The sequence below is a fragment of the Mus caroli genome, unplaced genomic scaffold, assembly GCF_978045245.1.
Source record: "Mus caroli unplaced genomic scaffold, Mus_caroli_1 scaffold_19, whole genome shotgun sequence".
NCBI lineage: Eukaryota > Metazoa > Chordata > Mammalia > Rodentia > Muridae > Mus > Mus caroli.
The window spans coordinates 31,868,213-31,896,077 of NW_028227274.1; the positions used below are offsets into that span (position 1 = coordinate 31,868,213).

Genomic DNA, 27,865 nt, shown 5'->3' on the forward strand with positions numbered 1-27,865 from the left:
TCCCAGAGTAACTGGGATTAGAGGTGTGCATATCACACTGTGCCGAGTAAATTATGGAACTTGAAAATTACTACCACCTCCCTCAAAGCAAGGAGCATCCAGGTGGCTTTTTTTTTTTTTTTTTTGGTTTGGTTTTTAAAGATTTATTTTATGTATATGAGCTTTCTTCAGACACACCAGAAGAGGGCATCAGATCCCATAACAGATGGTTGTGAGCCACCATGTGGGTGTTAGGAACTGAACTCAGGACCTCTGGAAGAGCAATCGGTGCTCTTAACCACTGAGCCATCCATCTGTCCAACCCCTTTTGTTTGTTTTCAAGGCAGTAATTCACTGCAACAGGAAATGACTAACTCTGGCACTGGGCGGCAGGGAGCAGCGAGAGTTCAAGAACACCACAATGAAACTGTGTCTGGAGAGAAACAGGAAGGTAGTCTGGGCACTCTCTCTGCAGCTTCTCTAAATAGCTCTAAGAAGCGGTAGGCACATGGACCTCTCCCCCATAACTCCGCTGGCCAAACTGTTGAGCAACCTGGTTGTGTCCCCTGACATCATCACTGGGTAACTTAAATAAGCCTAGAACAATTAATACCGCCTAGAAAAACAAACATACATTTACAATGACTTAGAACAGTAAAGTTCTTTTATTATAAAAGTCTGTACAATGAAGTGCCAAACAAACACAGCAATGTAATTATAAGGTGGACACATATATATCTATATCTATATAGTATTTATATATAGATATAATTTTTATTTGTACCAAAGTAAACCTCTTGCAAGCTGCCTAACTATCCCCACTGCTAACCATGAGTCAGTGCAAGCCCATGGAAGCGTGCGAGCCACTTCACTACTCTATTCAGCCCAAACTAACAACTCAACGACCAAATTATGAAGCAGCTGTAACTCAACGAAACCAGTCAGGCTACAGACTTATAAAAATATTGTACTCAAATAGATTTAGCGTTATACAGAAGGAATATATTATTTAAAACATTTAAATAGTGCACATGAACATTTTTGCATGTGGTATACAAAATAAAACATTCATAAAAATATACAGTGCACATAAAATTACATGTAGCAATCCTGTCTGGGAAAAAACAAACTAAAAAGTACACCACATGATGGGTTCAAATCAAATGATACAGGGGTTTTTTGGCATTCTTAATTACTTTTCTAAAAATACATTATGAATGACCTAGTATTATCAAAAGGAAACCACAGAAACAAGGCTGGGTGATTCAGTACTTAACAAAAAAACCCTCCAACTACACACTCACTACTGCTGGATTTTCCCTCTCCCCCAGAAAGGCATTGCACACACAAGTGAAATGTGAAGTACGTAGACACACTATTCATTATCAAACTACTTCCTGCTCTTACTGGGTAATAATAGTGGCAGCGCTCAAGGTTCATGCTTTCCTCACCTTATTAAAGATGTTATGAAATTCCATTTATTTGTATGAAACAAACTATTAAGAAGAAAATCATGCATGAGTCATTACATGCAAAGCATGGGCAAAGTGAGACATTTATCAATTCAAAAAAGCACCGGGGTGGGGGTGGGGTATGAAGGACAGCCCACTTAGATGAAGCCTGACCCACATCTGTCATATTAACACAAGTTACTATCCAGTAAGAAATGATTAGCAGATTATCTGAAAAGCCATGCAAAGCCAAAGGAAAAAAAAAAGATGCTAAGAGTCTACGACAAGAAGCATACCACTACACATCCTGTGAGTGGCTGCTCTGAACAGCAAGCAACTGGGCGGGTGGGCGAGCGAGCGGTGGTCATCTGGAGATGAAGCCCCCTGAATAACCCTGGAAAGCTGCAGTGGTCTAGCCCTTGGAGAACACACTGAGGTGTGCTCATTCTTTTGAGGCCCATCTGATGACACACAGATCTGAGCACCACCCAAGTCCCTCCGCACTGGCATGGCTATTTTCTGACATTATCTGGAGGTGGGTTGGGGACAGCACAGGGTTTGATCCAGACAGGTCAGCATTGCCAGCTGGTGACAGTGACTGAAGTCCTGTAGGCAGCATGTGACGTGATTCAGCTCTGAGTGATGTGTGTAATGTTGCAATGACTAAGCAAGGCTGCTTTGTGCTCTACCCGCGCTTCCCTCCGTTCAGGAGCTGTGACCACTGAATTGCAAATCCTGGCTAAGTGCTATCTGTGCAGGGGTCACTTTGGGAACGACACAGAAAGGTGTTCCAATGTAGGATTTGAAAATCCAGTTTGGTTTTCTAGAAAAAAACAATACCGTTCCATATGTCACACTTATAGGCTATTCTTTTCAGTCATTTTATAAGAAAAGGCAACCGAAGAATTTCATTCAGTATGAAGATTTTTCCTCTCAATTTTCTTCAGTAATGCAAAAGAAAAAACAAAAAGTAAACAGAAGAGCTTTTTTATTTCAAAGTTCTTGAAGTAAAAGAGTAAAACTCTTGTCCTTTGCTAACAGCCGTGTCTGCAGTAAAACAATGAAGGAGCCTGCGTGTTTCCTAAGTGTGGAGAGGATCTGCGGGGTGTGGAACAGCTTTCCTTGCCTACTGGAACCACAAACAAGCACACAAGGGGACTCTGAGTGCCTGACAAAGTGAACGCAAGTACAGCCAAGCACACATGGTGAACCGTCAGGGAACACAAGCACTTTATGACGTCAACTTTCAAGGAACATATTTTATATGGATTTTGAAGAGTCTTGTTTGCTGATAAGAACTTCAAGGAGTCTAAGCTTGGCTTTAATTCTCTTGTATTCCTTATATTCCTCAAGCACCGGGACACGGTCCTCCTTCTGGGCATTCCTAGGGAAGATAAAACTCTGTAAAATACTCAAACTTTGTTCTACTGTGGAGTATAATGTTACAAATTTAAGCTGAAATTCAAAGCTGCTCTGTGGGCAAGAGGCTATTGGACTAAGTCACACAGGAAGAACATTAGTAGCTATGTCTACTAACTGCTTAAATAACGGTACATACTTACCAGTAAGCCGGATGACTTGTAAGTGCTAGAATGTTACCATGAGTCATGCCTTTATATTTTATAGTCATATCTTCTTACACTTCTTTATGAGTACATATGCTATACACATATACATGCTTAAGAGAAAGCCAGCCAGGCAGTGGTGGTGCATGCCTTTAGTCCCAGCACTCGGGAGGCAGAGGCAGGCAGATTTCTGAGTTCGAGGCCAGCCTGGTCTACAGAGTGAGTTCCAGGACAGCCAGGGCTACACAGAGAAACCCGGTCTCAAAACAACAAAAACAAACAAACAAAAAACAGAGACAAACAGAAAGGCAGAGGTAAACCTTAGGTGTCTTGTCCACTTTTTGAGGCAGGTTTCCCTGAAGCTGACTGAGTAGCTAAGCTAGCTGGCTGTGAAGCCGAGTGATACAGAACTTGAATACCACCACATCTTGCTTTGGCTCTGAGGACCGAACTTAGATCCACATCTTAGTACCCAGCAGGTACTCACTGACTAAGCCATTTCCCTGCTATTTCTTTTTAAATCATGTAAGTGTGAACCTATCTTTGTTATAGCCCCTGGTCTCGCAGGGTCACCTAGCTACTCAGGAAACTTTTGAGACTTTCCCTCAATTCTGTGTGAGTGCGCGCACAGGCACCTGCACAAGCCACAGGAAGACATTGGGTATGCTCTATCATTTCTCACTGAGGAGCCTAAAGCTGCTAGTTTTAGTTGGATTGGCTGTTCATAGGGATGTACCAATCTGTACCTCTCCCCAACTGTTAACTCTACACACCAGTTAAAGACACACAGCACACTGCTCTCTATAGGAGCCACACACCTACACCTCTAAGAGGGACGTGGATAACCTGACACCAAGCACACTGACAACTCGAGCTTCTCAGAATCGGAAGGAATCCATCCACCATTAATCCCTGAACTCAGAGGCAAGGGGGTCTCGAGTGTGAGGCCAGCCTGATCTATAGTGAGTTCCATGACAGCCATCTCTATGTAGAAACCCTGTCTCACAAACAAACAAACAAACAAACAAAAAAATCCCAGTCAAGGCTTTTCACTCCGTGGGATTATTCTTAGGCGATATCTTATACCAGGCAGGGTGGTTCACACCACTCTAATCCTGCAGGTAAATCTGTGTTTCAGGTCAACCTGGACTACACAGCAAGTTCCAGACATGGCTGCAAAATGAGAGCCCACCAAGCCAGAGATGAGTTTATAATCACTTCTAAATAGAAAGTCACCATGGCTGGGGCCGTGGCTCAGTGGTACAGCATTGGCCTCACGCTTGAGCTCCAGCACTATGAACAAGAAAACTGCTGCAGGAAAACTTATATTTATGAGATGTGTACTAACAACAGGTCTTGAAAGCACAAAAAACAAACAAAAACATTATAAAACTGGCCAGAAGAGGTGGTACATGCCTTTAATGTCAGGTGAATGTCAGTTCGAGGCCAGCCTGGTCAGTTCCAGGACAGACCCTGCCTCAAAAAAAAGTTATAAAACATTTTTATTTTCTTCTTTATTTTACTTTTTTTCTTTTGAAGTGCTGGGGATTGAACCCAAGAGCCTTGCACATGTTAGACAAAACCACCCTATGAGCAATGTATCTGTAAGGTTTCTCTTAGTGTGAGGACCTTGAGGGCACATGTGCTGTGACATACTTATGGACATCAGAAGGCGCCTCTTATGAGTTGGTTCTTTTCTTCCCCTATAGGAAGAAAAGGGTCTTGTGGATCAAGGCCTGTCAGCAAGCACATACTCCACTATATTAACATACATTTCATGAGTTGAAGGACAAAGATGTCAGTATCACCAATGCTTAACAAACCTTCCATTTTGTTGATAGAACGCTTCTTCAAACTCCCGTAGCGTCTTACGTAGTTTCTTTTTCTCAGCTCTGGCTTTCCAAAGTTGCTCCAGTAATTCAGGCCTAGAGTTAAAACAGTAACAAAACATTACTAAATGCTACAGCTTCTTTATTATATTAACAGTGGTTGTAGCCCTGGCTACAGCTTTTAGAAACATACAAATAAATCAAAATTACTGAGATTAAGGTTCCAGTCTCACTACGTAAACTTCTTCCTGTGCCTGGGGGATTGCTCAGTTGGTAAAGTGGTTCTTGCACAACCCTGAAGAACCTGAACTCGGAAAAAACAACAACAACAAAAAACCTCTTGAGTGCAGTGTTGTGCACCTATAATCCCAACTCTTCAAAAATCTCCGGCCAGCCAGTAGTCAATAAGCCAGTAATCAACAAACCCCCATTGTCAATAAGAGGTGCTGCTTACAAACGGGGGTGGAAGAAGGGGCTGCGGAGGGGAGAGGTAGAGAGAGAGCTCAGTGGCTGAAAGCACTCACTGGCTGCTCTTCCGGAGGACCCTGGTTCAGTTCCTAGCACCTATAGGGCGGCTCACAGCTGTCTATAACTTCAGTCCCAGAGGCCTGACCCTCAAGGAGCACCAGGCACACACACAGTGCAAAGACATAAATACAGGCAAAGCAGCCATACACATAAAAGTAAGTAAAAATGAATGGGTGCTAGAGAAATAGCTCAGTAGTCAGAAACACACACTGCTCTTGCAGAAGACCAGAGTTTGGTTTCCAGCACCCACGTGTCAGGCAGCTCAAAGTAGCTATGACTACACATCAAGGGGATCAGTCTTCTGACCTCCAGAAGCCCTCAACTCACGTGTAAATATCCACACAAACATACATAATTAAACCCATCTAAAGATAAGCAGGCCAATAAAGAACAGACAATTCTCAGTTGGTTCTTATAACTTTGTTATAAATTGAATACAACTTTTGATTGAAATACTTAATAAAGAAATAGGAACCACAACTGAGAATATGGGCTTATTAGCAAGTCAGAGTACTTGATATACAAGCCCAACACCTGAAACCCATATAAAATGACAAACATGTTAAATGTCTAACTCCAGCACTCTATGGCAACGCCATGTGAGGTGAAGACAACACAACAAAACCAGAGATCACGGCTTAAGCAAGGTGGAGGGTGAGAACAACACGTACGGTTGCCCTCTGAGCTGCACACACACACTTTTAAGATGGACAATGAGAAGTGGAGTCTGGGGATGTGGTGCTTGTCTCCCCCACACAAGGCCCTGGGGAAAAAGGAAGGAATGGAACTCAATCCATCCTCACGCACCCCTCTTGCCAGAGAAGCTAAAGTCACAAGCTGAGTACATACACAGAAGCTGCCCGGGTACTTGATAAGCAGAGATCCCGAGCCAGTTTTTCTTGATTTTCTTCAGCATCTGATTCTGAGTTTTCCAAGGACGACTGTGTGTGCACATTTGTGCTCAAGATGTCACCTAACTCAGAGGAGAGGCTGACACCATCTTCTTCTTCTTCCTAAAATGACAACCAAGCAGAGCCACACAGGCCATGACTTTCCATGCCCGTTAGGAACGTAGTAAGAGAGTAACTTTTCTACATTAAGTACCTTGATTTCTTCAAAAAAGTGTGCCGTTTCTCCTTCTATGATTGGCTGTAACATCTGACCCCGGCGCTTCGTGGAGGGAGAACCCTGTAACAACAGCAACACCGAGTTTTATATCCCACACATGTACATTAGGTACAACTTCACATTCCTATCATATAATGGTCGGCGCTTAGTACCCAGCAGCTAAAAACACAAGCAAACAAAACTCAAAACAGACAAACTAAAAAGAAAATCAGTAAGATAAACACCTAAGTAAAACTAAAGGTACACCAAAAAAAAAAAAAAACCGGTGGAGTGTGTTTTGTGTTGGCCAACTACTTTTTTGGGTTTTCTTTTTCTTTCTTTTTTAAAAGGTGGGAGTTTAGGAAGGTAGGGAGGTTCTGGGAAGTTTGGGGGATGAAGAATATAATCAAAATATACTGTATGGCCGGGCAGTGGTGCGCATGCCTTTAGTCCCAGCACTTGGGAGGCAGAGGCAGGTGAATTTCTGAGACCACCAGCCTCATCTACAGAGTGAGTTCCAGGACAGCCAGGGCTACACAGAGAAACCCGGTCTCAAGCAAGCAAGCAAGCAAACAATATATATATATATATACTGTATGAAAACGTTTTCAATAAAAATAAAAAATTTTCAAAATCTTAAAGCAGTCTTTTAAATTCATATTGAGTTCCTTAATAAACTCTTGTTTTTATAACATAGCAAAGTCTTACAGGAGCTCACTCTGTGCTGCCCACCTTTCACATTCAATGGATCAGGGGTGTGATGTAGAGACAATGAGGGTGAAGACCTCTGAAAAAGGGTTTGTTTCACTATGTAGCACAAGCTAGTGTATGAGATCCTCCTGCTGCGGCTCTCTCAGACTATGATTGTAGGCAAATGTCATCACACCCAGCCCAAGTATCTTTATTCTGAGGTCTGAGAACCCCCATAAATTTCTTTAGAAACAAAACTAAACCAAACAAAAAACTAGGATGTACTATTCATCCTAGCATGCTAGGTAATCATCACACGGCATAACTATATCCCAGGACAGGGTCATGCTAAGTTTCACTAGCTGGCCCTGTGATGTGTATCTGAGTACTACAGATTTCAGTTTCCTTCATGTTGGCATGCTCACTGGTCTAGCTCCTCAGAAGGCTGAGGCTGGAAAAATCACATGACCTCACAGGTTGAAACCACCTTGGACAACACCGCAAGACCCCACTTTAAAATAAGTTTTTTTTAAGTGTACACAAATACGGGTAAGCATTATTTAAAATATTTTATTACATTTCTTTGGTGTGTAGTTGGGGATGGGGAGATGGTGTGGATGTGCCACAGCATGTATGTGAAGGTCAGAGGTCATCAGACTTGATGCAAGCTCCTTTACCTGCTAAGCTCTCTCTCTCTGGCCCTGTGAATTAACACTGTTTAATTTTACTTAGTTTATTATTTGTTTGTATGTTTGTTGAGACAGGGTTTCTCTGTGTAGCCTTGGCTGTCCTGAAACTCACTCTGTAGACGAGGCTGTCCTTGAACTCAAGAGATTCACCTGTCTCTGCCAGGATTAAAGGTGAGACAGGTTCGGTCTCTCCTCTCTCCTCCCAACCCCCCCCTCCAACCTACCTCTGTCCTGAATCTCCCTATGTAGACTATGCTGGCCTTGAACTCACTGAGATAATCTGTCTCTGGTGCTAGGATTAAAGGTATATACCAGACACTTCATAATCGGTGTTATCTTAATGGGTTCTTTCTTTAAAACCAATTTTTAGGGTTGCCAAGCTTGACAACCTTGAGTTCTATCCCCAAGAACCTACATAGTAGGAGAGAGCCGACCCACCCCCCCACCCCTCCCTCTGACCTCCAACGCTCTTACCATGGCACACGCACAGTCCTTTAAATAAATACATGTTTAAGATTCATGTATGCTATAGTGCGATTGGAGGTAACGATGACAAATCTATGCAGACAAGAACTGAAATAGAGACTAGGTGAGGTATCATGTACAAGGGCTACTCTGCCATCTCTGCAGGTGAATCTGCATACAGCACTCCCTAGCTCTCAGCATCAGTTCCTAACTCGTGTGTGGTTTGTAAAGACTTGGTGCCACATGCACGTACGTAAGTGCTCACAAGTTACCTAATCCATAATCTCAACTAAAAACTTTTCATACTTGGCTACTTCTGTCTCTAAATATACTAAAATGTGTCGTTTCTTCTGTCTTCTTTCTTAAATATACATTGGCAAAATGAACTGAAGAAATACTTGTTCCAGGCATGGTAATGCATCCCTATAACTACAGAACGTACGAGTTTTGCTTGTTTGGGCTAGTGGGTTCCAAGCCAGTTTTAGCTACAAAGTGAGACCCTGTCTTTAAAAACAAAATCAAGCATTTGTTTTACTTACAAGGACAGGAGTAATGCTAGCTCTTGTCAGCATCTGTTTTACAAGCCTGTATCTATCATAGAGAGGCTTAACAATGTGCCTTTCTTCCCTGGTCACCTGAAGCCAAAACAAAAAACAAAAAACAAAACAAAACAAAAAGTGAAGCAGAGTAGCCTTTCTATCAGGAATCAGTTATCAGAGACATAAGCAGTGTGACTCCCTCACCCCAAATTTAATTTAAGTACACAGTCTCCCACCTACTGGAAACAACGCTTGATACAAACGGCTCTAAAGAACACAGACCACAGAAGTTATTCATGCTCTTCTGAAGAAATCAAATGGTCTCATCAAGAAAAAAATTACCGGCCTTCCGTGTTGACTTTCATAGTAAAGCAGACTTTTCTGCAGAGACGTCTTCTCTTCTATCAAATGATCTTTTGTCATTTTCTAGAACGGGAAAAGCACTCGTGTTAGTATTCTCCTCACGCTCACCATATAATCAGTTAGGTGAAAGGGCAAACGGTCAGCAATATAGACTAGGCAAATGCATTCTTTTTTCTGGATTTGCAGCATTTTTCAGTCTGCTATACAATCTAAACTTCCTAGAATGTCGATGTATAGCTTTTTATGGCTTAACTTATATTTTGTATGAATTATGAATGTTAGTTTGGGCACCTTAGCCATCTTGTGCTCAATATTCCAATCTATAAGTAGTACTCCACTCTTGCTCAAAGGCCTGCACTCACTGATGTAAGAGCTCTGGTAACAGTGCTTCTGCAGCACACAGGGGCTTCCACACCTGCCTGACATTTGATAAAGTTGCGAAGTCTTTCCTTACGACAACCTCAAATATGGACAGCTAGCAGACTCAGCAGGTTTCAAAATGCCTGGCCCACAAACCTAAAGACCTTAGCACAATCCAAGTTCTATCTGCAGAGCCAATGGGAAAGGAAAGCTAACTCCTCAAACACCCATATATATCTCCATCCCCCGCCGAGAGAGAGAGAGAGAGAGAGAGAGAGAGAGAGAGAGAGAGAGAGACAAGTAAATACAGGCTACGCAGAGGCCTATAATGCCAGCATTCCAGAGGCAGAAGCAGGAGGAATCTTGAATTTAAAGTCAATGTGGCCTTCATGATATGAGCCTTTTTCAAAAAATCAAAGACTGCTAATGTAATTCAGTGGTACATGTGCTTAGCTTTGGGCAAGAGCCCCTGGATTCAATTGGCACCACAAATAAATATAAATGATAGATAGGTGGGTGGGTGGATGGATAGGCAGACACTAGAGAGAGGGGGTGGGTGGGGGAAAATAATAATAATAACAATAATAATGTAGATGTAGACACACATTTCAGTAGATAAACAGATTTTATGAGTTCATGTCTCTACTCTACTAAGGAAACCCAAAGCAGTATAGTGTACAGATCCAAGAGAAAGCTCAAAATGTCAATTTGCAACCTTAGACCTCTATGACCACGTTTCCCTTTGCATGGATGGGCATACTCTCTACAGTGTAACACACTTCTCTTTTAATACTCTGAATGGTAGAGAGGACAGAACTCCCTGGGTATATTTGTATATAAAATTTTCCTTCTCTTCCACAGGCTCAGCCATTATCTTAATGAACCAATTCCACAAGATACCCTTCAACTAGGCCAAATAAATCCTACATATTTCCAGGAATGGCTAACAGTTCTCAGTCTCTCACTAGAGGAAATTAGAGATTACAAACAATTCATCTCAGAGTTGCCCTGTATAACAAGACCATTTCAGATTATATTCATGTACTAGGCAATAACAGTGCAGACCTTATAAAATATTGTCATTTTATTTTCAAGTTTGAACCTTAAATCTTAATAAAGCTAATGCAATCAAAAAGCAAGAGGACAAAAAAAAAAGATGATGCAGAGGAAAGTGATGAGAGTAACTTAGCCCGGTTCAAGGGAGACAAACAGACCAACATTTACACCATGAGGGAGGGAGAGATATTCGGAAATGTGTCTGCTTCACCACTTCCTAGACTAAGAGGAGTCAGGATACCCAGCTCTCACCCTGCTATGCCGGTCAGTTTGTTTCTGGTGGTCTAAAGGCCGCCCCAGGCAGAGCCTACAGCTCGGAATTACCTTGATATCCTCAGGAAGGTGCCGCTCGGCACGGTTTTCCTTCAACCGTTTGGTAATCAGCTCAAGAGTTGCTTCTTTCGATGGCGGCTTCTCTTTCTGAATGACTCTGGGCTCACCTTCACTCTCGCCGTCCTCATGGTCTAGAGAAGAGCCAAAACTTTTTGGCAGAGTGTTACTCCGAGGACGTGGCTGAGGCGCAAATTCTCCATCAGAGTTTTTGTGTTTTGCATCTAAATTTCAGAAATGAGAGGCTTGATAACCCAAGGCTCACACGCTTAGCATGCAGTGTACTTCAAACAATACCCACAAGGAGCCCAAGGTAAAGCACAACCCTGGTGGAAAAGAAGTGAACGCCGGGTTCATAAAAGAGCTGAGCGTGGGCAGGGCGTGGTGGCACAAAGCTTAATCCCAGCACTAGGGAGGCAAAGGCAGGGGAATTTCTGTGAGTTTAAGACCAGTCTTGTCTACACATCAACTTCCAGGACAGCCAGGGCTATATAGTGAGACCCTGTCTTAAAAAAAAAAAAAAAAACTTGATTTTTTTTTTTTTTTTAAAATTTTTGATGATTGAGGAAGATTGACACTGAACTCTGGTCTGCACACATACACAACAAAATAAATAAATTAATTAATTAAATAAAATAAAAATGGAGGAGTCAGAGTTGTAAAGAGAGCATGCTTTGGGGCAGGAGCAATACTAGATGAGGTTAACAAAGGCAGTCTCTCTGAACCGTGTGTTCTGGTTAACATGGAGCTAAACCTAGCATACAAGACTGAGGGTAAAAGCACTAGTGCCCAATTGAGGCAATAGCCTAAACAAATTCCTCCAAATCTAAGAACAAAAAAAGAGACATTAACATGATAAAAACCTACCAAGGGCAGTCTGTGCAAGCCCTAGAGAGCCAGAGTCTGGAGTGTGGATTTACAATAATTCTACATAGAGGATTTTAAATTCCACTGAGACGATTTTAAAAAGAGTAATTATTTTTTAAAGATATTTCTGGTGGCTGTGCAAATGACGGACTGCAAGACAGTAAGAGTGGGCGAGAACTGGAACAGTATACTATCTAGGCAATTTAATGGTAACAGCAGCTACAAAGTGGTTTAAATTAGGAAATGCTTAATAGAATAAGGAGAAATAATCCTTTTAAAATAAGATTGCAAAGTCCACAAGAGAAACAGTGTCTGAACACTTAATACTTGAAAGATATCAAAATTTCTACACTGAGTAAAGTTCAAAAGAATGAATCAGAAAAATGATACAAATTGTTAATGGCTGTCTTTATATAGGTAAATTTTAAAGTAGCTGTGATTATTAAAGCATACTCAGAATAAATAGAATTTCCAATAGCAACACTATACTAACATCCAAAAACACATAGCATACTTTATGGTTCAGAAAGAATTCACAGGGGCTGGAGGGACGGCTCAATGGTTAGAGCACTGGCTGCCCTTCTAGGGGGCCCAGGTCCAGTTCCCAGCACCCACACGGCAGCTCACAACTGTCTGTAATTACAGTCCCAAGGGATGTGACAACCTCACACCAATGTATAAAATAAAATTAAATAAATTATATTTTTAAAAATCTATAAACATAAGCAAGCATACATACACATTTTTTTAAAAAAAAGAGTTTATAACTTAGCAGTTAAGTTTTTATTTTATTTGTTTTGTTTTCTTTTTTTGAAACAGAGTTTCTCTGTGTAGCCCTGGCTGTCCTCTGAGATTAAAGGGGTATGCTACCATTGTTAAGAGTTAAGTTTCATAGTGTCAAAAATCCATTAAGCCTAGGGGCCCAACATAGGGCCTCCCACATGGCAGGCAAATACTCTACCATTGAGCAATCCTCCTAGCTCCTAATTATATCATCTTAAGATAAAATTTTACTCCCTGCCCATGCATAAAGACCTTAATGAAATACCTGCCAAAACCCAAATCATCTCAGTACTTGGACTATATTTCAGATAACTATATAGGATCAATTCATCTATGAACACAATCTAGATTATCTTTCAAAAACTCACACTCATGCAAATAAAGAGACACTGGGAAGAACACAGCACAGAGATTCCCATTTCTCTGTCACAGGATATTTGATCACACTTTGAACCCCAAGATTGTGGTATTTACTGAAAAGCCATTTCTAGCTGTGTGGCTCATCCCTTAGCCACACAACTTTAACTCCTCTGGCTGGAATATAGACACGCCCTTAGTACCTTTAATTCCAAATGATGAAGGTAAAGTTAGTTGGCAGAAGAAATCACCCATCTTTGAAAAGGATGTCTAATTAAGTGGCAGGCAGACAAAGCGACAAATTAGAGAAAGCTTTGATAGACTATGCTATGCCTAACTCTTATAAGAGTGGGAAGGGGAGAGAAGGAAAGGGCAGCTACTTAAGAGAGCATCGCAGAGACATGGGGGGTGGAGGGGGGCAGTTTTACTGGGATAGTTACAGAGAGAACAAGCTAGACACAGTGAAGACAGAGATAGTCAGGGAATGAGAAGGAGCCAGAAGATTAGAACAGATTGTCAAAGTTGGGATGAGGCCACACAGAGCTATTCCGGAGAAACAGAGAAAAGCCAGATTGAATTAGTCAGCTTGGAGAGGAGTTTGAGCCAGAACAGCTGAGTTGAACCAGCCAGCTAGAGTTCAGAAAAGAACTAGAAAGGATGAGTTTACTCAGTGTCAAAGGCTGAAAACATTCTAGGCCTAGCTAAGACTGTATGGAAGTTAGAAGCCTAGGACTAGGCCTAGGTTAGGAGATGAGGCGGGGTAAGCCTTAGCGACAACAATTACCTCAGGGAATAAGTTACATTTATATTTCTTAATATGCACTACTGGCGTTAACAATAGAACAAAAGAAAACTTATCTTTTTCAAAAATGTTCCAAGATAGAGTTATTATTATTATTTATCTTGGTTTTTTTTAAAGACAGGATTTCTCTACGGAGACCAGACTGACCTCAAACTCAAGAGATCTGCCTGCCTCTGCCTCCCTAGTGCTGGGATTAAAAGAGTGTGCCACCATAACTCAAAAATTATAGCTATATTTTGCACAGAATTATAAATGTTTTAAAGATGCAGATTTTCCACAAGATGCACTTATACCTTTAATTTGCTTCCGCAACTTCGTGAGCTCTGTCATCCATTTTAATACCTTTGGATTGGCTGCAATGTCGCTGTAGGAGGGCTGCAAAGTTATGGAATAGGATCAGTGACATTTGTAATGCCCAATAGTTATGTTCATTTATTCCTCATGGTGTTCACAGTTCCCATAGCATAAAATTTTATTCAATCCTCACTTTATTTTAATTTGATATCAAGCTCTTCTAAAGCAGGTCATACAACTGGAAGGGGCCAAGTCTGAGGACCGGTCTTTCCTCTCTGGGATCAGACGTTACACACAGAGTCTAATCATTACAGACACACACGGTCCTCATTTCCTCCTCCCCTTTTGTTAGTGTGGTTGGTGTCAGAAAAGAACGTTAATTTGTTAAAGAATTTGGTTTACAAATTCTAAAAACTGTTTGCAAATGGAAACACAGAAACACGTTGGTACAGTACTAAGAGCACTGTCACAGAAATCAACAACTAAGGGCCCATTGGCTCTCGGGCCTGTGTGATCACCATTTTCCCAGGCATCTCACATGTGCTCTCTTCAGGAAGAACTGCAGCACGCTCTCTTAAGACATGAATTCAAGCTTGTTCTAGGCAGCACTACAAACTTACCTTGCTATTTCTTTCCCTTTCAAATTGCTCCTCGAATTGCCTGATTTTTTTCTGAAGTTTCTTGACCAACTGATATGGTGTTCTGTCTTCTCTTTTCTCATCTTTTGAACTGAAGGATGACCTTCGAATTCTGAATTAAAACAACAGGCCAACACAGCACATTAAGTTTTCAAGTGTCAACACAGCATTACTTATTGTCCTGCTGTGTTCCTATTTCCAGTAAAGGACTTTTTTTTTTGGTTTTTCGAGACAGGGTTTCTCTGTGTAGCCCTGGCTGTCCTGCAACTCACTTCGTAGACCAGGCTGGCCTCAAACTCAGAAATCCGCCTGCCTCTGCCTCCCGAGTGCTGGGATTAAAGGCATGCGCCACTACGCCCGGCTAGTAAAGGACATTTTACAAGTGAAGGGAGAAGCTAGCATGAAGGCATGAGCAAGTAACACAATAATAACGGTAACAACCATCTTAAGTAAAATTAAACTACTATTACTAAAGGACAGTCAATAAATAACTTGGTTACACACATGGTGACAAAGAGTGTCAGGCTGGAGAGAGGACTCTGGCTGCTCTCGTCAGGGGACCCAGGTTCAGTTCTTAGCACCCACTGGCCTCTGTAATTACAATCCCAAGGGATCTGACACTTCCTCCTGCCTCTGGAGGCACACACAGAAAAACACATACAAACATAATTAAAATGGGAGGTGTGTACACTGGTTAGTTTTGTAGACACAAGCTGGAGTTATCACATAGAAAGGAGCCTCCCTTGAGAAAGTGCCTCCATGAGATCCAGCTGTAAGGCATTTTCTCAACTAGTGATCAAGGGGTGGAGGGCCCATTGTGGGTGGGGCCATCCCTGGGCTGGTAGTCCTGGGTTCTATAAGAAAGCAAGCTGAGCAAGCCAGGAGAAGCAAGCCAGTAAGTAACATCCCTCCATGGCCTCTGCTTCAGCTCCTGCTTTCTGACCTGCTTGAATTCCAGTCCTGACCATCCTTTGGTGATCAACAGCAGTATGGAAGTGTAAGCTGAATAAACCCTTTCCTCCCAAACTTGCTTCTTGGGTCCTGATGTTTGTGCAGGAGTAGAAACCCTGACTAAGACAGGAGAGCTATATAAAATGTATTTAAATGACTAAGATTTCTTATTGATTCCCTGATCATCATTTAGGCAAAATAACCCAGCCTATAGGAAGGTGGTGTGCTGTGTTATTGTAACCCTGTCAGAAGTTTTGTATTGTTTATTATTTCTGTTGTTGCAGTTGTTACTATTTTATGTGTATGGGTATTTTACCTATATTGTGTGCCCAGCATCCTCAGAGGCCAGAATAGGGCATTACGCCTCCAGAACGGGAGTTACAGATTGTTGTAAGCCACCATGTGGGTGCTGGGAACTGAGCCTGCAGGTCCTCTGCAAGAGCAGCAAGAACTCTTAACCACTGAGCCATCTCCCCAACCCCAAAGAATTATAGAAGAGAATGCTACCTGGATGTTAGGAAGTGACATTGCACACATGTTCTCCTACTGAGGTTAAAACCCTGCTGTTTACATTCAATGCTGAGAATAAAAACCCAACAAAAACAGACACAACAGTAATAGAAAAAAGCCACACAAATCATGCAGCTCACAGTAAAGGCTTCAAATGGTATCTTGCATTCTGAACGTTACCAATAATAGGTTCACTATCTCATTCCAGATATCTCCACACTAAAGCTGTAAATAACTTGTAAAAAATCTACACAGGAGCTAGGCAAGTGAGGCATGTTGCCTAGCTCCTGTGTAAAAATTTTCAGTTAACATCTGTCCCAGTTCTTCAACATTCCTTAGGAAAGTATGCATCCAGATGAGCCACCTAGGGGAGCTCCTACCTCAGAATGGAGGCAGACCCAGAAGCACTGGGGTGCCTCCAATGAGCCTTTCTATTTATGAGCTATAGATAACAGGCTCCAAGGTCTCACGATGCAATTTGTTTCCATCCCAAAGAAGTCTTTCTAAGCCTTTTAAGACAATGTTTGTGTTACGGACTGACTATGTAAGTTTCCCTTTCACTGTAAGTCTGCAGACTAGCAGGAAAAAGAGTATTAAAGCTCAACCTATGGCTACTCAGATTTTCTAAAGATACAGCAGCAACCCTGGAGCTTGCCTCCCTTCATTTGGAGGCATTCTTTGGAAGAAGTTAGTAGTCGTTAGTGTCTGCTCTTCATGTGCACCATCAAGTGTCTATCTTCTCTGACCATCAAAAAGGTTTCCCAGAATGGTAGGATGCTCAACAGACAAAGAAGTTTGCTGTGCAAGCCTGATGACCTGAGTTTGATAGGCAGACCCCAGGTCATGGTGGAAGGGAAGGAGCTGACTCTACTACGTTGTCCTCTTCCTTTCGTCACAGCATGAGATCTCCTGTCCCCAACACAGTATCATAAAGACAGTAATAGTAACACATTTTAAACTTATCGGAATAAAAATAATCAGAGATTCCATTTTCAATAGCAAAATTAATTTGTTAAACATGAATGACAAGCTGTGGTGTTGGTTCTTAGCAAACTCTGGTTTCTTGATACTGTTCCAACTCCATGAGCTGAAAAAAACATGCCAGTTTGAATCTAGAAGACAGACATTGCTTTCTTGGCACTGCTGAGCCAAATGAATGCCAAATGACTGAAGGCATGGGACTCTACAGGAGAGACAACAGTCCCTTTTCCACGGAAGTTCTCTTGCCTCTGCCAGCTTGGACAGTTCATCGATTTTTCTTGTTGTTTTTCTTTTTTGCATTTTCTTTTTGTATTCCCCTCCCCATAACCCCCACCCCACCAAGAACGTAGAGGGCAGAGATCCATTTGGCAGTAGATACTCAGGCCCACACAGTGGTGTGGCAGCTCCTCTAGGATGTATGTGCATTCTATGATGCTACAAGATGCCAGAGCCACTATATCTCAATTAAAATTAAGATTCAATTAGAGCAGTACAAACTAGTCAGCCTCTCACTTTCAGAATTCTGCACTCCAATTATTAGTGAATACATGAGGACTAAACCACAGGAACCGCCTACCGTCTAACAGTAAACCCCCAGTACTACGGAGCCTCAATAAATTCAAAATACAACAGCAGTTGAATAGACAGACAGATTTACAGGCCTGGAAGGATTTGTGTACAGAGTAAGAACTGCTTTTCAAATACAAGAGATCCCATACCTAGTGAAGGAAAGTGCCTTTGACGAGAAATCCAAAGCTTCTGGATCATGTAGGAAACGTTGGCTTTGCCCAAAATCTAAACTGCGATGAGATAATACTGGAGGGCAGTCCTCTCCCAGGGGATGGTGAGTCATCCTGGCAGCCTGTGGAGACAGCTGAGCTTCTCCAGACTCACAGTCTTCCTGCCAAGACTTAAATGCAGGAAATGGCTCTGTGAAACAAACACAAGGATAACACTATGGGTGACTTGAGCCTATATCATTGTATAGTGGGTTCATTTTATACATAGCAGGGGAAAACATCAGAGCAAGAAATGCTAGCATATTCATACTGCCGCCTGCTGCTTCTACATTCTTCATATTTGTTCACTAAGAGATACCGCTTACATGCCTAAACCCACTAAAAAAAGCAAGAAAGAGCACTTAAAGTTTTATAAATGTAATTCTAAAGATGTTATATAACATAATCCTAACTCAGTATTCTAAAGATGATATACAGAAAAACATTCTTTCAAATACAAGTCTTTCCTTAGAAACAGTGAACAGTCTCTCACTATCAGATGGTGACTGGCTATGTTTATATATGAAAGTTTTCCCCACACTACACAGCATACTAAGAAATGGAACTAATGCCACAAGAATTCTAATATTCCAAATGAGGAGCTAATTTTAGCCTGTCTACAATATGTTAAATAATAAGAAATAATGTTAACTGTTAACATTAAAGTAATGTTAGTTATTTCCTGTTATTAGGTTCCTATGAATCACTCACACACACACACACACACACACACACACACATTTAGTCCCACAACAGTATTTAAGGGAAAATGAAACAGCTCTGGTGCTCCATAAGCACACGGATTGTATTACAGTGATCCTGTGCACTCTCCACTGAATCCATGTTAATAACTTACATCTCTTCTCAAATACACCATCTATAAATATATGCCAAATACAACATTATTTTTAAGCATCACTGGAGTATGGGGGAGGAAGAACTTCTAGATATTATCTTAGAACTAAAAATTTAAATCTCATTGAAATAGCTATTGCAAAAGCAAAAACAAATGGAACAATGTATTAACAGTATTAAAAATTTTAAAGTTGTATTTTTCTTTAGAGAATAATCAAGATAGCCAGCCATTTCAGCAATTTAGTTTAATGCTATGTAGTAGCCACTTAAGTATTATCTTTTTGTTTTGTTTTTTCAAAACAGGGTTTCTCTGTGTAGCCCTGGCTGTCCTGGAACTCACTCTGTAGACCAGGCTGGCCTTGAACTCAGAAATCCGCCTGCCTCTGACTCCCAAGTGCTGGGATTAAAGGCGTGCACCACCACAGCCCAGCTAAGCATTATCTTGTAATAGTTTTTAGAAAATAATTTACCTTGCCTTTGAGGCCTAGATCATTTTGGTTTGACTAAAACTTGGGTAATAAGTATGTAATCCCACAATAAACTCAACAATACAGTGATTTCAAAGCAACCCTTGTACCTGCGTCCCAGCAGATATACTAATAATGAACATTTTAGGAGAAATTTTAATGTTTTAAGAAAAGAAATTACAAAACCCTTTTTCTGAGTTTTTAACACAGAAGTTTCATGTGGGAACAGCAGGAGAGGGCTGAAACAAGACAAACCAGTGAGCCACAGAGGAAAGCAAAGCTGAGCTGTGCGAGTCATACTTACCCTCCCCACCTCTCTGCAGATGCATTGTTTTGAAATCAATGAGGGGGAAAGTGATAAGGCATGATGCTAATAAAATGGAAAAAATGGCAAAAAATACTAAAGTGAACACACAGACCAGGCAGAACAAACCATACACATAACACAACGCCAAGGGCACAATAGCATTTCCCCAGGACCAGGCAGGAATTTGGCTGAAAAACCTGCTTCAAAGAAATGACTACTAACAAACTTTAAGCAAACATATATTTCTACTTCACAAGTAAGGAAAACTCAAAACTGATTGTTATTAAAATTCAGACACAAGGCCAATGAACCAAACCATCTTAACCACATGTGTTTGAAGCCTTCTGGTATGGTTGGCAGACAGAAGAGAGGCGACTCCCTTGGAAGGCTGAGGATGGTACTGCTAAATGGTGGAGAACTCCTTGGCATCCTGAAGGCTCTAGGTTCAACCCCAGGACCAAAACGAGAAAAGAAACAAAGAAAAGCCTCCCTTTTGCTCGTGTCTCATAAAAATACTGCTATTGTATGTTATCCCAAAGTCGTCAGCAGAAAAACTGAGGGAAAGATGCGACTACAAATTCATACTACATACAGGTAGGGATACACAACCTGCTTGCTGACTGTGTTCTGTTAACTACCCTTTGAGAAAAAAACCAAAGCCTCACTTACTAGGGAATAGTAAAGAGGGCCAGAACTCGTGGCATCACCCCTTTCTCTACTAGAGAACAAACAAAGTACGTCTACAGATTTCAAAGAACATAAAATCTAAAGAAAGCTTATTTCTTGAGATTTAACAAAAATATTCTAAGACATAATTGTAAAAAAAAAATCATTTTTTACATTTGTGGCAAAGTTAGAACAACATTAATGACATTAATGACAACCCTTCTCTCTCAGGGCTGGGAAGTTCACGCATCTGTCCTAGCACTGAGGTTCTGGTGTAGGTCACTGACCCACCCTCTTCTGGAAAGAGACCTACATGGACTTACTGAGACTGATGAGTGGGGGGTGTGGTGGGGGCACTGAAGAGCAGGGTCTCTCCTTTCCTCTGACAAGGGGAATCCTGACAGGGTTGGGGAGAGTCCAGCATCAGGTTCTCCTCTGAAAGTTCAAGCTATAGAGACCAGCCTCTCCAAACCATGGAAACTGTTCATCTCTTTGTGTTAACACAGGGTCAGAGCCTTCCTTCCGTCAGAGATCCTAAGTGGTTATTTGTGTCTCCCGCTAGAAGAGACAAAAGTATCCTAATCCTCATGTTCAGAGACTCCGTTCTTAACCAAGGTTCCCAGGGATGCTCTTTCAGCCACTGTGCCTTTCCACTGTTTCCTTTCCTTTCCACATCTAGGACATGCCATCTTCACTGTCACCAGTATGCTAACCTCTCGTAACTCAAGGGACTTTCTGCATTCATTCTAAGAGTTCTGAATAAGTCAAACAGAACCAACTTCATTTAGCTGAAGTTAGGCTCACAGTAAAGATTGGCACAGACAAGGGTTTGCTAAAGACTTCTAAAGCACGGCTGGACTTTAGGTTAAAAATCAAGAACAACAATAAGAAGAAAACCCTACATATTAAAACTATGGTCATATGGCAAAGGAACTCAGAGCACTGGTACTGCAATTCCTCCAGTTATTGCCACTGTGTGTTCGTCATCAAATAATTCTCAAAGGCTCAATCCCAGGGGTCTCTAGCCACTTGACCAGAAACTGGGCTTAGGATTCCTGAGTTGTCTCATTTTCTCTTATTAGGAAGATTCATAGCTCACAGATTCAGGGATCTCCAAGGTCTTGCTTTACAGTTGATAACAATACAGCACACAGTGCTGACAGAGGTGCTAACCACTGACACTGTACTGCTCCACATTTGTCACAGTACTCATCCATTTCGTCAGCCATCTTCTTCTTATGGACTGCTAAGGAAATGATAGATTCTTGGGTGTTTTTCCCAAGTAAATACTTTAGCATGTAAATAATTCACTTAAATCCCATATTTGTTTATAATTTATGGTATTTTTACTGTAAAACATTTACCAAAATTTTTCAGTGTAAAGTTTTAAGAAATTTTAGCATCTCCCCAAAATACTTTTGCAATCTATAGAATACAATCTTTGCTCAGAAGTACCAGTGAAGAATTAAAAACATAAAAACCTGTTCTCGATGATTATAAGGTAGCTGAATAACCTGTTCTAAACTGGTAAAAATCATCAAAACTTTAATATGCTCAACTTTCAAAGACCAAGAGATAGCATGTGATTTAACAATTAATCTATTGTAGTTTAATCTAGGGCACTTTTTATTTTTAACAAATTTTGGTCTTTCTTTGAGGAAGGTGCATTAGGGAGGGGTGCTGAGATGGTCTGGTCTAGAAACTCAGGATCATCTTTCTTTCCCACATGCTGAGGTCACAGGCATGCATCACTGCACCCTTTGGCAGCAGCAAAGCTAATAATTCAGTTACGTTCTGCCCATGAGAGAGCTGCCCTAGTAGTGTACTTGGGAAAAACAAAACAAAAAATAAACTTCTTCCCCCCCCCCACCCCCTAGAGAGAACAGATCAGGGTGGCAAGCACTGTCCAGAGGAGGGCAGGAGTCTTGTCACACCTTGGGACAGTATTTGGGGGAATAACATGCTTGGGTAAAATTACCTTCCCATTTATCACCATCAGAAACGTTCTTCAGATCTAACTGCGCAATCTGTATACAGGCTGCTTCTCCTTGAACACCAACACTCTGACCTTCCGTTACTTCCAATTCAGTGTTGGCATTCAAATCACGTATCTTGCTACTAGAATCCTGTATTTTAAAATAAAGAGTGCATTTCATAACCATGACTCTTTTCACAACTGTCTCAGAGACAATCTGCACACACATATATCCCTATGCATTTTTCATTACTGTCCCAACAAAACCAACTGTCCCATTTCTACTTATCTGTGCATAGGAGAAGGGGCTTTTGCTTGCACATACATTATGTGCACCACGTGCATGCCTAATTCCCAAGGAGGCCAAAGGAGGACCTCAGATCCTCTGAGACTGGTTACAGTTATGAGACACCACATGGGTGCTAATAATCAAGCCCAGGTCCTCTGGAAAGATTTATGCATTTTATGTTTATGAGTGCTTTGTTTGCTTGTGCACACAGAAGATGGCATTGAATCCTATGAATAGACCGTTATAAGTCATGTAGTTGCTGGGGATTGAACTCAGGACCACTAAAAAAGCAGAGCATCCAGTGCTCTTCATGGTTAAAGCCATCTCTCTAGCCCCAAGAAAACTACATTCAATTGTAAATTTGCACTTTATAATGTCTTACTAGAAAACCAAATTTAGGTCTCAAATATAGGAAAGAACTTTCATAACCCATAATTTTGTTACATTAATTACTGCGTAACTTTTACATTTGACTCCTTTCTACTTATCCAATATAAGAACTAAAGGCCAGATATAATAACTGGCACATTAAGCAACATTTTTAAGAACTATAATATAAAGATAGTTCTCACCAGAATCAAGTGCGGCAATTTATCACTGTCACATAATAAATATTCCTTCCTAGAAACAGAAATATAATTATTAGCATATAAAGAATAGAAAGGGTACTTTTATTACTTCTTCTTAACCTAGATTCTTTCTTTTCTTTCCCAATGTAATTAGCATTTAAAATCTGAAAGTGAAAAGTTATCAACAGGGCATATGCCCATTCTTTGGAGCCCTATATCTGAAAAATCACACAATACTGAAAAGATCCACAGACTCACTTCAGGTTTAGAAAACTAATATTCTCTACCACTCCCTCCCCACATAAACTACCCCCAAAAAAGAAAAATCTATATAAAAGGAAAATTAAAAACCAATTACAGCAGTCAGTGAGAACTGATGCATATTAGAAAAAGAATCCATAAAATAAATATTAGTTTTAACCAGTTCTATCCATGCAAAGACTTTTAACAAAGTTTTGGTCTGTCCTTTAAGGCGGAGCACTATCACAAGTGTATACCGTAATCTAGGGTTACATCAAAAAAATAAAGGGAGGGGATTTAATTCACCTTGTAGTTCCCCCCCCCCAAAATGAACCTCTATTTAAAAATCATGTTGTACATTGTCACAAACCATCTCTACCTCTTTGGCCAGTAAACAAAGCAAGTGTTACTAAGGCCCACAAATGGGAAATTCTCCTCTAACAGACCCGTGTTAATTTAATACATATACCTAAGTGCCTCTTTAAGTGGTCATTAATGTGGTGGGCACTTGGAAGACAAGCCTTGATTTAAACACAAGAAGTTATCTCTTTATATGGAAGTATCTTACCCTCGGTGGCCTGAGAAATAAACTAAAGTCCCTGAAAGGCTCAAGGCCTTCTTTTGGGGGGGATGGGGTGGGAGGATCAAGGCAGGGTTTCTCTGCGTAGCCCCTGGCTGTCCTGAAACGAGCTCTGCAAACCAGGCTGCTGCACTCTTCTTTCCCACCTACCCCTGCCTCACAAGGGCTAGGACTAAACGCGTGCACCACCAACCACCAGGTTTCTTCAACATCTTTTACTCAGGCTAGAAGCAAATGGTAGTAGGATAAGTTAGATTCACTCTCAAAGACTTACTCTGAAAGACATAACTACCTAATCTGAAAAACTTGATTATTAACCATGCAAAATGCAATCCACCTAGACAAAGCACTCTGGATCTACAACAAGTTTGCTAACCTACACACAAGTTGAAGAGCAAAGAGTTTTCCAAAAAAGACTGGGTCCTCACTAAATAGATACTTATTGCTCTACCATATCCCGATGTCATCTTTCTGGGGATGCCTGTTAATCTTATATCTTCAGCCCATAGCTCCAAAACTCCCTGGGCTGGAAGAGGATCAGTCCTGCCTCCTGAAAGGAAGCACAAGGAACTGCTGTAAGCAGGAAGACTGTGGATCTTCAGAGTATGAGGACACTCCAGAGACAGGGCTCCAAAGAATTTACTTACCCTCCAACAACAGGTTTCTACTCAAAAGACAACAGCATTAAAACATTACCTAACCAACAGGCTATCAGCAACCGGAAATGTAGTGGCCTCATTACTGAGTATAACCTTTGCTAAGACTATGAAGATATACATCTTGGCGTCTTCTGAAAGAATGATGCAAAGGGGTAGCAAGACCCAAGTGACTGGAAAAAACTTCTATCCACTGACTAAAACACCTTTTCCTCAAAGGGACTGTATCTGAGGAGACACTACATTTGATGGGTCTTACTGTCTCAAACACATTAACATGGATGGGGTGAACAAACACCAAATACAAAGATTATCCCTAGACACAGTGAGGAGGAGTAGCAGGAACCAAAAATATCCCACACTTACCCATCGAAGCAAGTATTAAGTTTTGAGTGGCTGGCCACAGTTCCCAGACAATCAATTAACTCACCGATGGGTCTGTTTACAGTATCAAATTCTAATTGTTCTATAAATCAAAGTTTTTGTTATCTCTAAAAAAAGCTGTGCTCTCTCTGAATATGTTCATAACTAATGTGGCTTGTAAGTTCTAAATATTTGTGGCTATTAATATATCTATATCTACCATTAAAATTAAAGAAGCCCGATTTTCTTTTTACCAAACTATGTCTTATAATGTATAGATGAACCCAAAATTTTCAACCAAAAATCTGTGAAGAAGTTGTTCCAATTCTCAAAACAATTTATCAGCAACAACAAAGAAAGGCTTACCTCTCAGGACAGCCATCTTCACTATCCCCGTGGTCACTACAAGGCTCTAACAGTATACCTACAGACTGACAAAAGAATACCACCACTGTTTATCAGCTCCCAACACTCATGTGTCAGAGAAAGATGCCAATCTAGATTAGGGCATTAGCACAGTTCTTCTACACAAGGTTTACCCTCCCTCAAGATCTGAAACATATCAAGTACTTGTGGGGATGCTGGTTTTCTCTCTCCAAGTAATAATCACTAGTATCCTCTTTCCTTAGAATTCTCTTTTGGCCAGGCAGTGGTAGTGCACATCTTTAATCACAGCACATGGGAGGCGGAGGAAGGCAGAATTCTGTGAGTTCAAGGCCAGCCTGGTCTACAGGGTGAGTTCCAGAACAGCTAAGACTACAACAGAAAAACCTTGTCTTGGGGAAAAAAAAAAAAATCCCTCCTTTAAAAATCACAGTTCTGAACTATGGGTATGATAGCATAGGAAAGGCTCTGGCCTGTGTACATTTAAAATAACTTCTTTCCTGCAGTGGCCTGGGGAGGGTGCTTGAGCCTCAGAAGCACAGAACAATCTACTTTTCAATTAGTTTATTAATACTACCTCTAACAAGAAAACTTATGTGGTGGCACATGCCTGTAATCTCAGCATTCAAGAGTCAGACGCAGTTAGACTCAAAGTCTGAGCTCATCCTAAGCTACAGACCAGCCTAAGCTGTATGAATGAACAAAATAAAAACCTCCCAAATATAATACAAATCCCTTCAAAATTTCACAAAGTATATAAACATTTTCACATTTTTATAACCTTTAAAATCAACAAAAACTTATATTTTTACTTTTTTTTTTAAGATTTATTTATTATATGTAAGTACACTGTAGCTGTCTTCAGACACACCAGAAGAGGGCGCCAGATCTCTTTACGGATGGTTGTGAGCCACCATGTGGTTGCTGGGATTTGAACTCTGGACCTTCGGAAGAGCAGTCGGGTGCTCTTACCCACTGAGCCATCTCACCAGCCCTATTTTTACTTTTTAATTCATTATTAGTATGTGTTTGCATGTGTATAAATCAGAGAATAAGTTTCAGGAATTGGTTCTCTCCTTCCTCTGTGGGTTCCAGGGACTACCAAGCTTGTGTGGCATGCACTTCTACCCACAGATCCCTCCTGCCACCCTTCTTAGGCTCTGTCTCTATGAAGCTGATCTGTTTGCTACTCTCCATCCAATCAAACCCATGGCAGTGGACTGAATACAAAAGGCAAATATGAGACCCCTCCCTCCACCTGTCCTGCCCGCTAAGCAGGCAGTAATTATATTTACAAACGTAAATCGATACAAACCCCAAATTAAAACCTTTTATGAGAACAGCTATTTAGAAAGAAAGAAAGAAAGAAAGAAAGAAAGAGAGAGAGAGAGAGAGAGAGAGAGAGAGAGAGAGAGAGAGAAAGAAAGAAAGAAAGAAAGAAAGAAAGAAAGAAAGAAAGAAAGAAAGAAAAAGAGGTTTCTAGGGAAAGTGCTCAGCCACCAGAGTGCGTCTACGTAAGCATGAAGACCCAAGCACCTAGGTAACAAGCCAGCCCCAGTAGTGCAAGCCTGCAATCCCAGCACTGGGGAGGCTGAGACGAGAGGATCCAAGGGACTTACTGGCTTCTAAATCTACCAAAATGCCAAGCCTCAGGTTCAGACTCTCTGTCTCAAAACCTAAGACAGAGAGTAATGAAGAGGAGAGTTGGTATCAACCTTTGACCTCCATCCACATGCATATGCACAAGTGCAACTCACACAAACTTGGATGGAAGGCTCTAGCCAAACATGATGGAAGCCATAATCACAACTATTCAGAGGATAACAGACTAAAGCTGGAAACAGATTCAAGGCACAGTGGGCAACAAAGAGGGGGTGCTTAAAAGACAGAATAAGAGAAGAAAGGAAGAGAGGAAAATAATTCCATTAATATTATCATGAATAGGGGGCTAAAGAGGTGGCTCAGTGATTAGGAGCTCTTATGCTCTTGCAAAGAAAGAGCCAGGGCTCAATGCCCATCATCCATATGGCACACTGTAACTCCAGTTCCAGGGGATTTGACATCCTCTTCTGACCTCCAAAAAAAGAACTTCACACATGTGGTGCATATACATTCAGGCAGGCAGGGGCACAAAACACCCATACACATTAAACAAAAATAAGTGAAAAAAATAATTACGAATGAATTTATGTAATAAATTATTTTTAAATTAATTTTACTTCTATGATGATAAATACTGATATACCCATATAAACAAAAAAAGTCTAAGATTTTCAATGTTTGATTTTTAAAAGATAAAAACCTCAGTGTGAGAGAACCAACGATCTAAAAATCAAAAGTTATTAGGAATGTAATACATTCTCAGAGTTTCTATGTATTAGGTCAAAGCCTGAAGAATCAGGACAAACTAGGATGCTACAGGAGCTGACAGGTTCCTGCTGAGTGAGAATCAGCAGGGTGGAAAGCAAATCCAAAAGAGCAATAGCCATGGTGAGCCTCAGAAACCCAGGTTCCACAGCACACAGATGGGATGACCGCTGATAAACCCCACCCACAACCAGACAGCACATGGTAACCAGCCCGCATTGTATACCAGCATCC

General features: G+C 41.1%; 2 protein-coding genes across 8 annotated transcripts in view; one reads left to right on the forward strand and one right to left on the reverse strand.

Moving 5' to 3' along the window:
* The window catches only part of Pkd2l2 (polycystin 2 like 2, transient receptor potential cation channel), a 34,230-nt gene extending 30,041 nt beyond the window's left edge, over nt 1-4,189 (forward strand). For 2 of the 3 annotated variants that reach the window (XM_021150311.3, XM_029471803.2), the window contains one exon: nt 2,472-2,570. The gene's annotated coding sequence lies outside the window, so the exon portion shown is untranslated. Of the gene's footprint in view, nt 1-2,471; nt 2,571-4,133 lie in introns of those variants that run through there. The other variant, XM_029471802.2, reaches the window with a different exon arrangement.
* Fam13b (family with sequence similarity 13 member B) overlaps nt 626-27,865 on the reverse strand; it is a 91,355-nt gene continuing 64,115 nt past the window's right edge. For 4 of the 5 annotated variants that reach the window (XM_085833473.1, XM_085833475.1, XM_085833474.1 and 1 more), the window contains 13 exons: nt 25,247-25,311; nt 23,045-23,093; nt 22,187-22,334; nt 17,854-18,064; nt 14,675-14,804; nt 14,054-14,135; nt 10,946-11,175; nt 9,185-9,268; nt 8,843-8,938; nt 6,457-6,540; nt 6,202-6,365; nt 4,819-4,920; nt 626-2,814 (listed from right to left, as the gene is read on the reverse strand). In XM_085833473.1, the coding sequence (XP_085689599.1) occupies nt 2,691-2,814; nt 4,819-4,920; nt 6,202-6,365; nt 6,457-6,540; nt 8,843-8,938; nt 9,185-9,268; nt 10,946-11,175; nt 14,054-14,135; nt 14,675-14,804; nt 17,854-18,064; nt 22,187-22,334; nt 23,045-23,093; nt 25,247-25,311 (1,569 nt within the window). In that variant the 3' untranslated portion in view covers nt 626-2,690. The remainder of the gene's footprint in view (nt 2,815-4,818; nt 4,921-6,201; nt 6,366-6,456; nt 6,541-8,842; nt 8,939-9,184; nt 9,269-10,945; nt 11,176-14,053; nt 14,136-14,674; nt 14,805-17,853; nt 18,065-22,186; nt 22,335-23,044; nt 23,094-25,246; nt 25,312-27,865) is intronic. The other variant, XM_021150309.3, reaches the window with a different exon arrangement.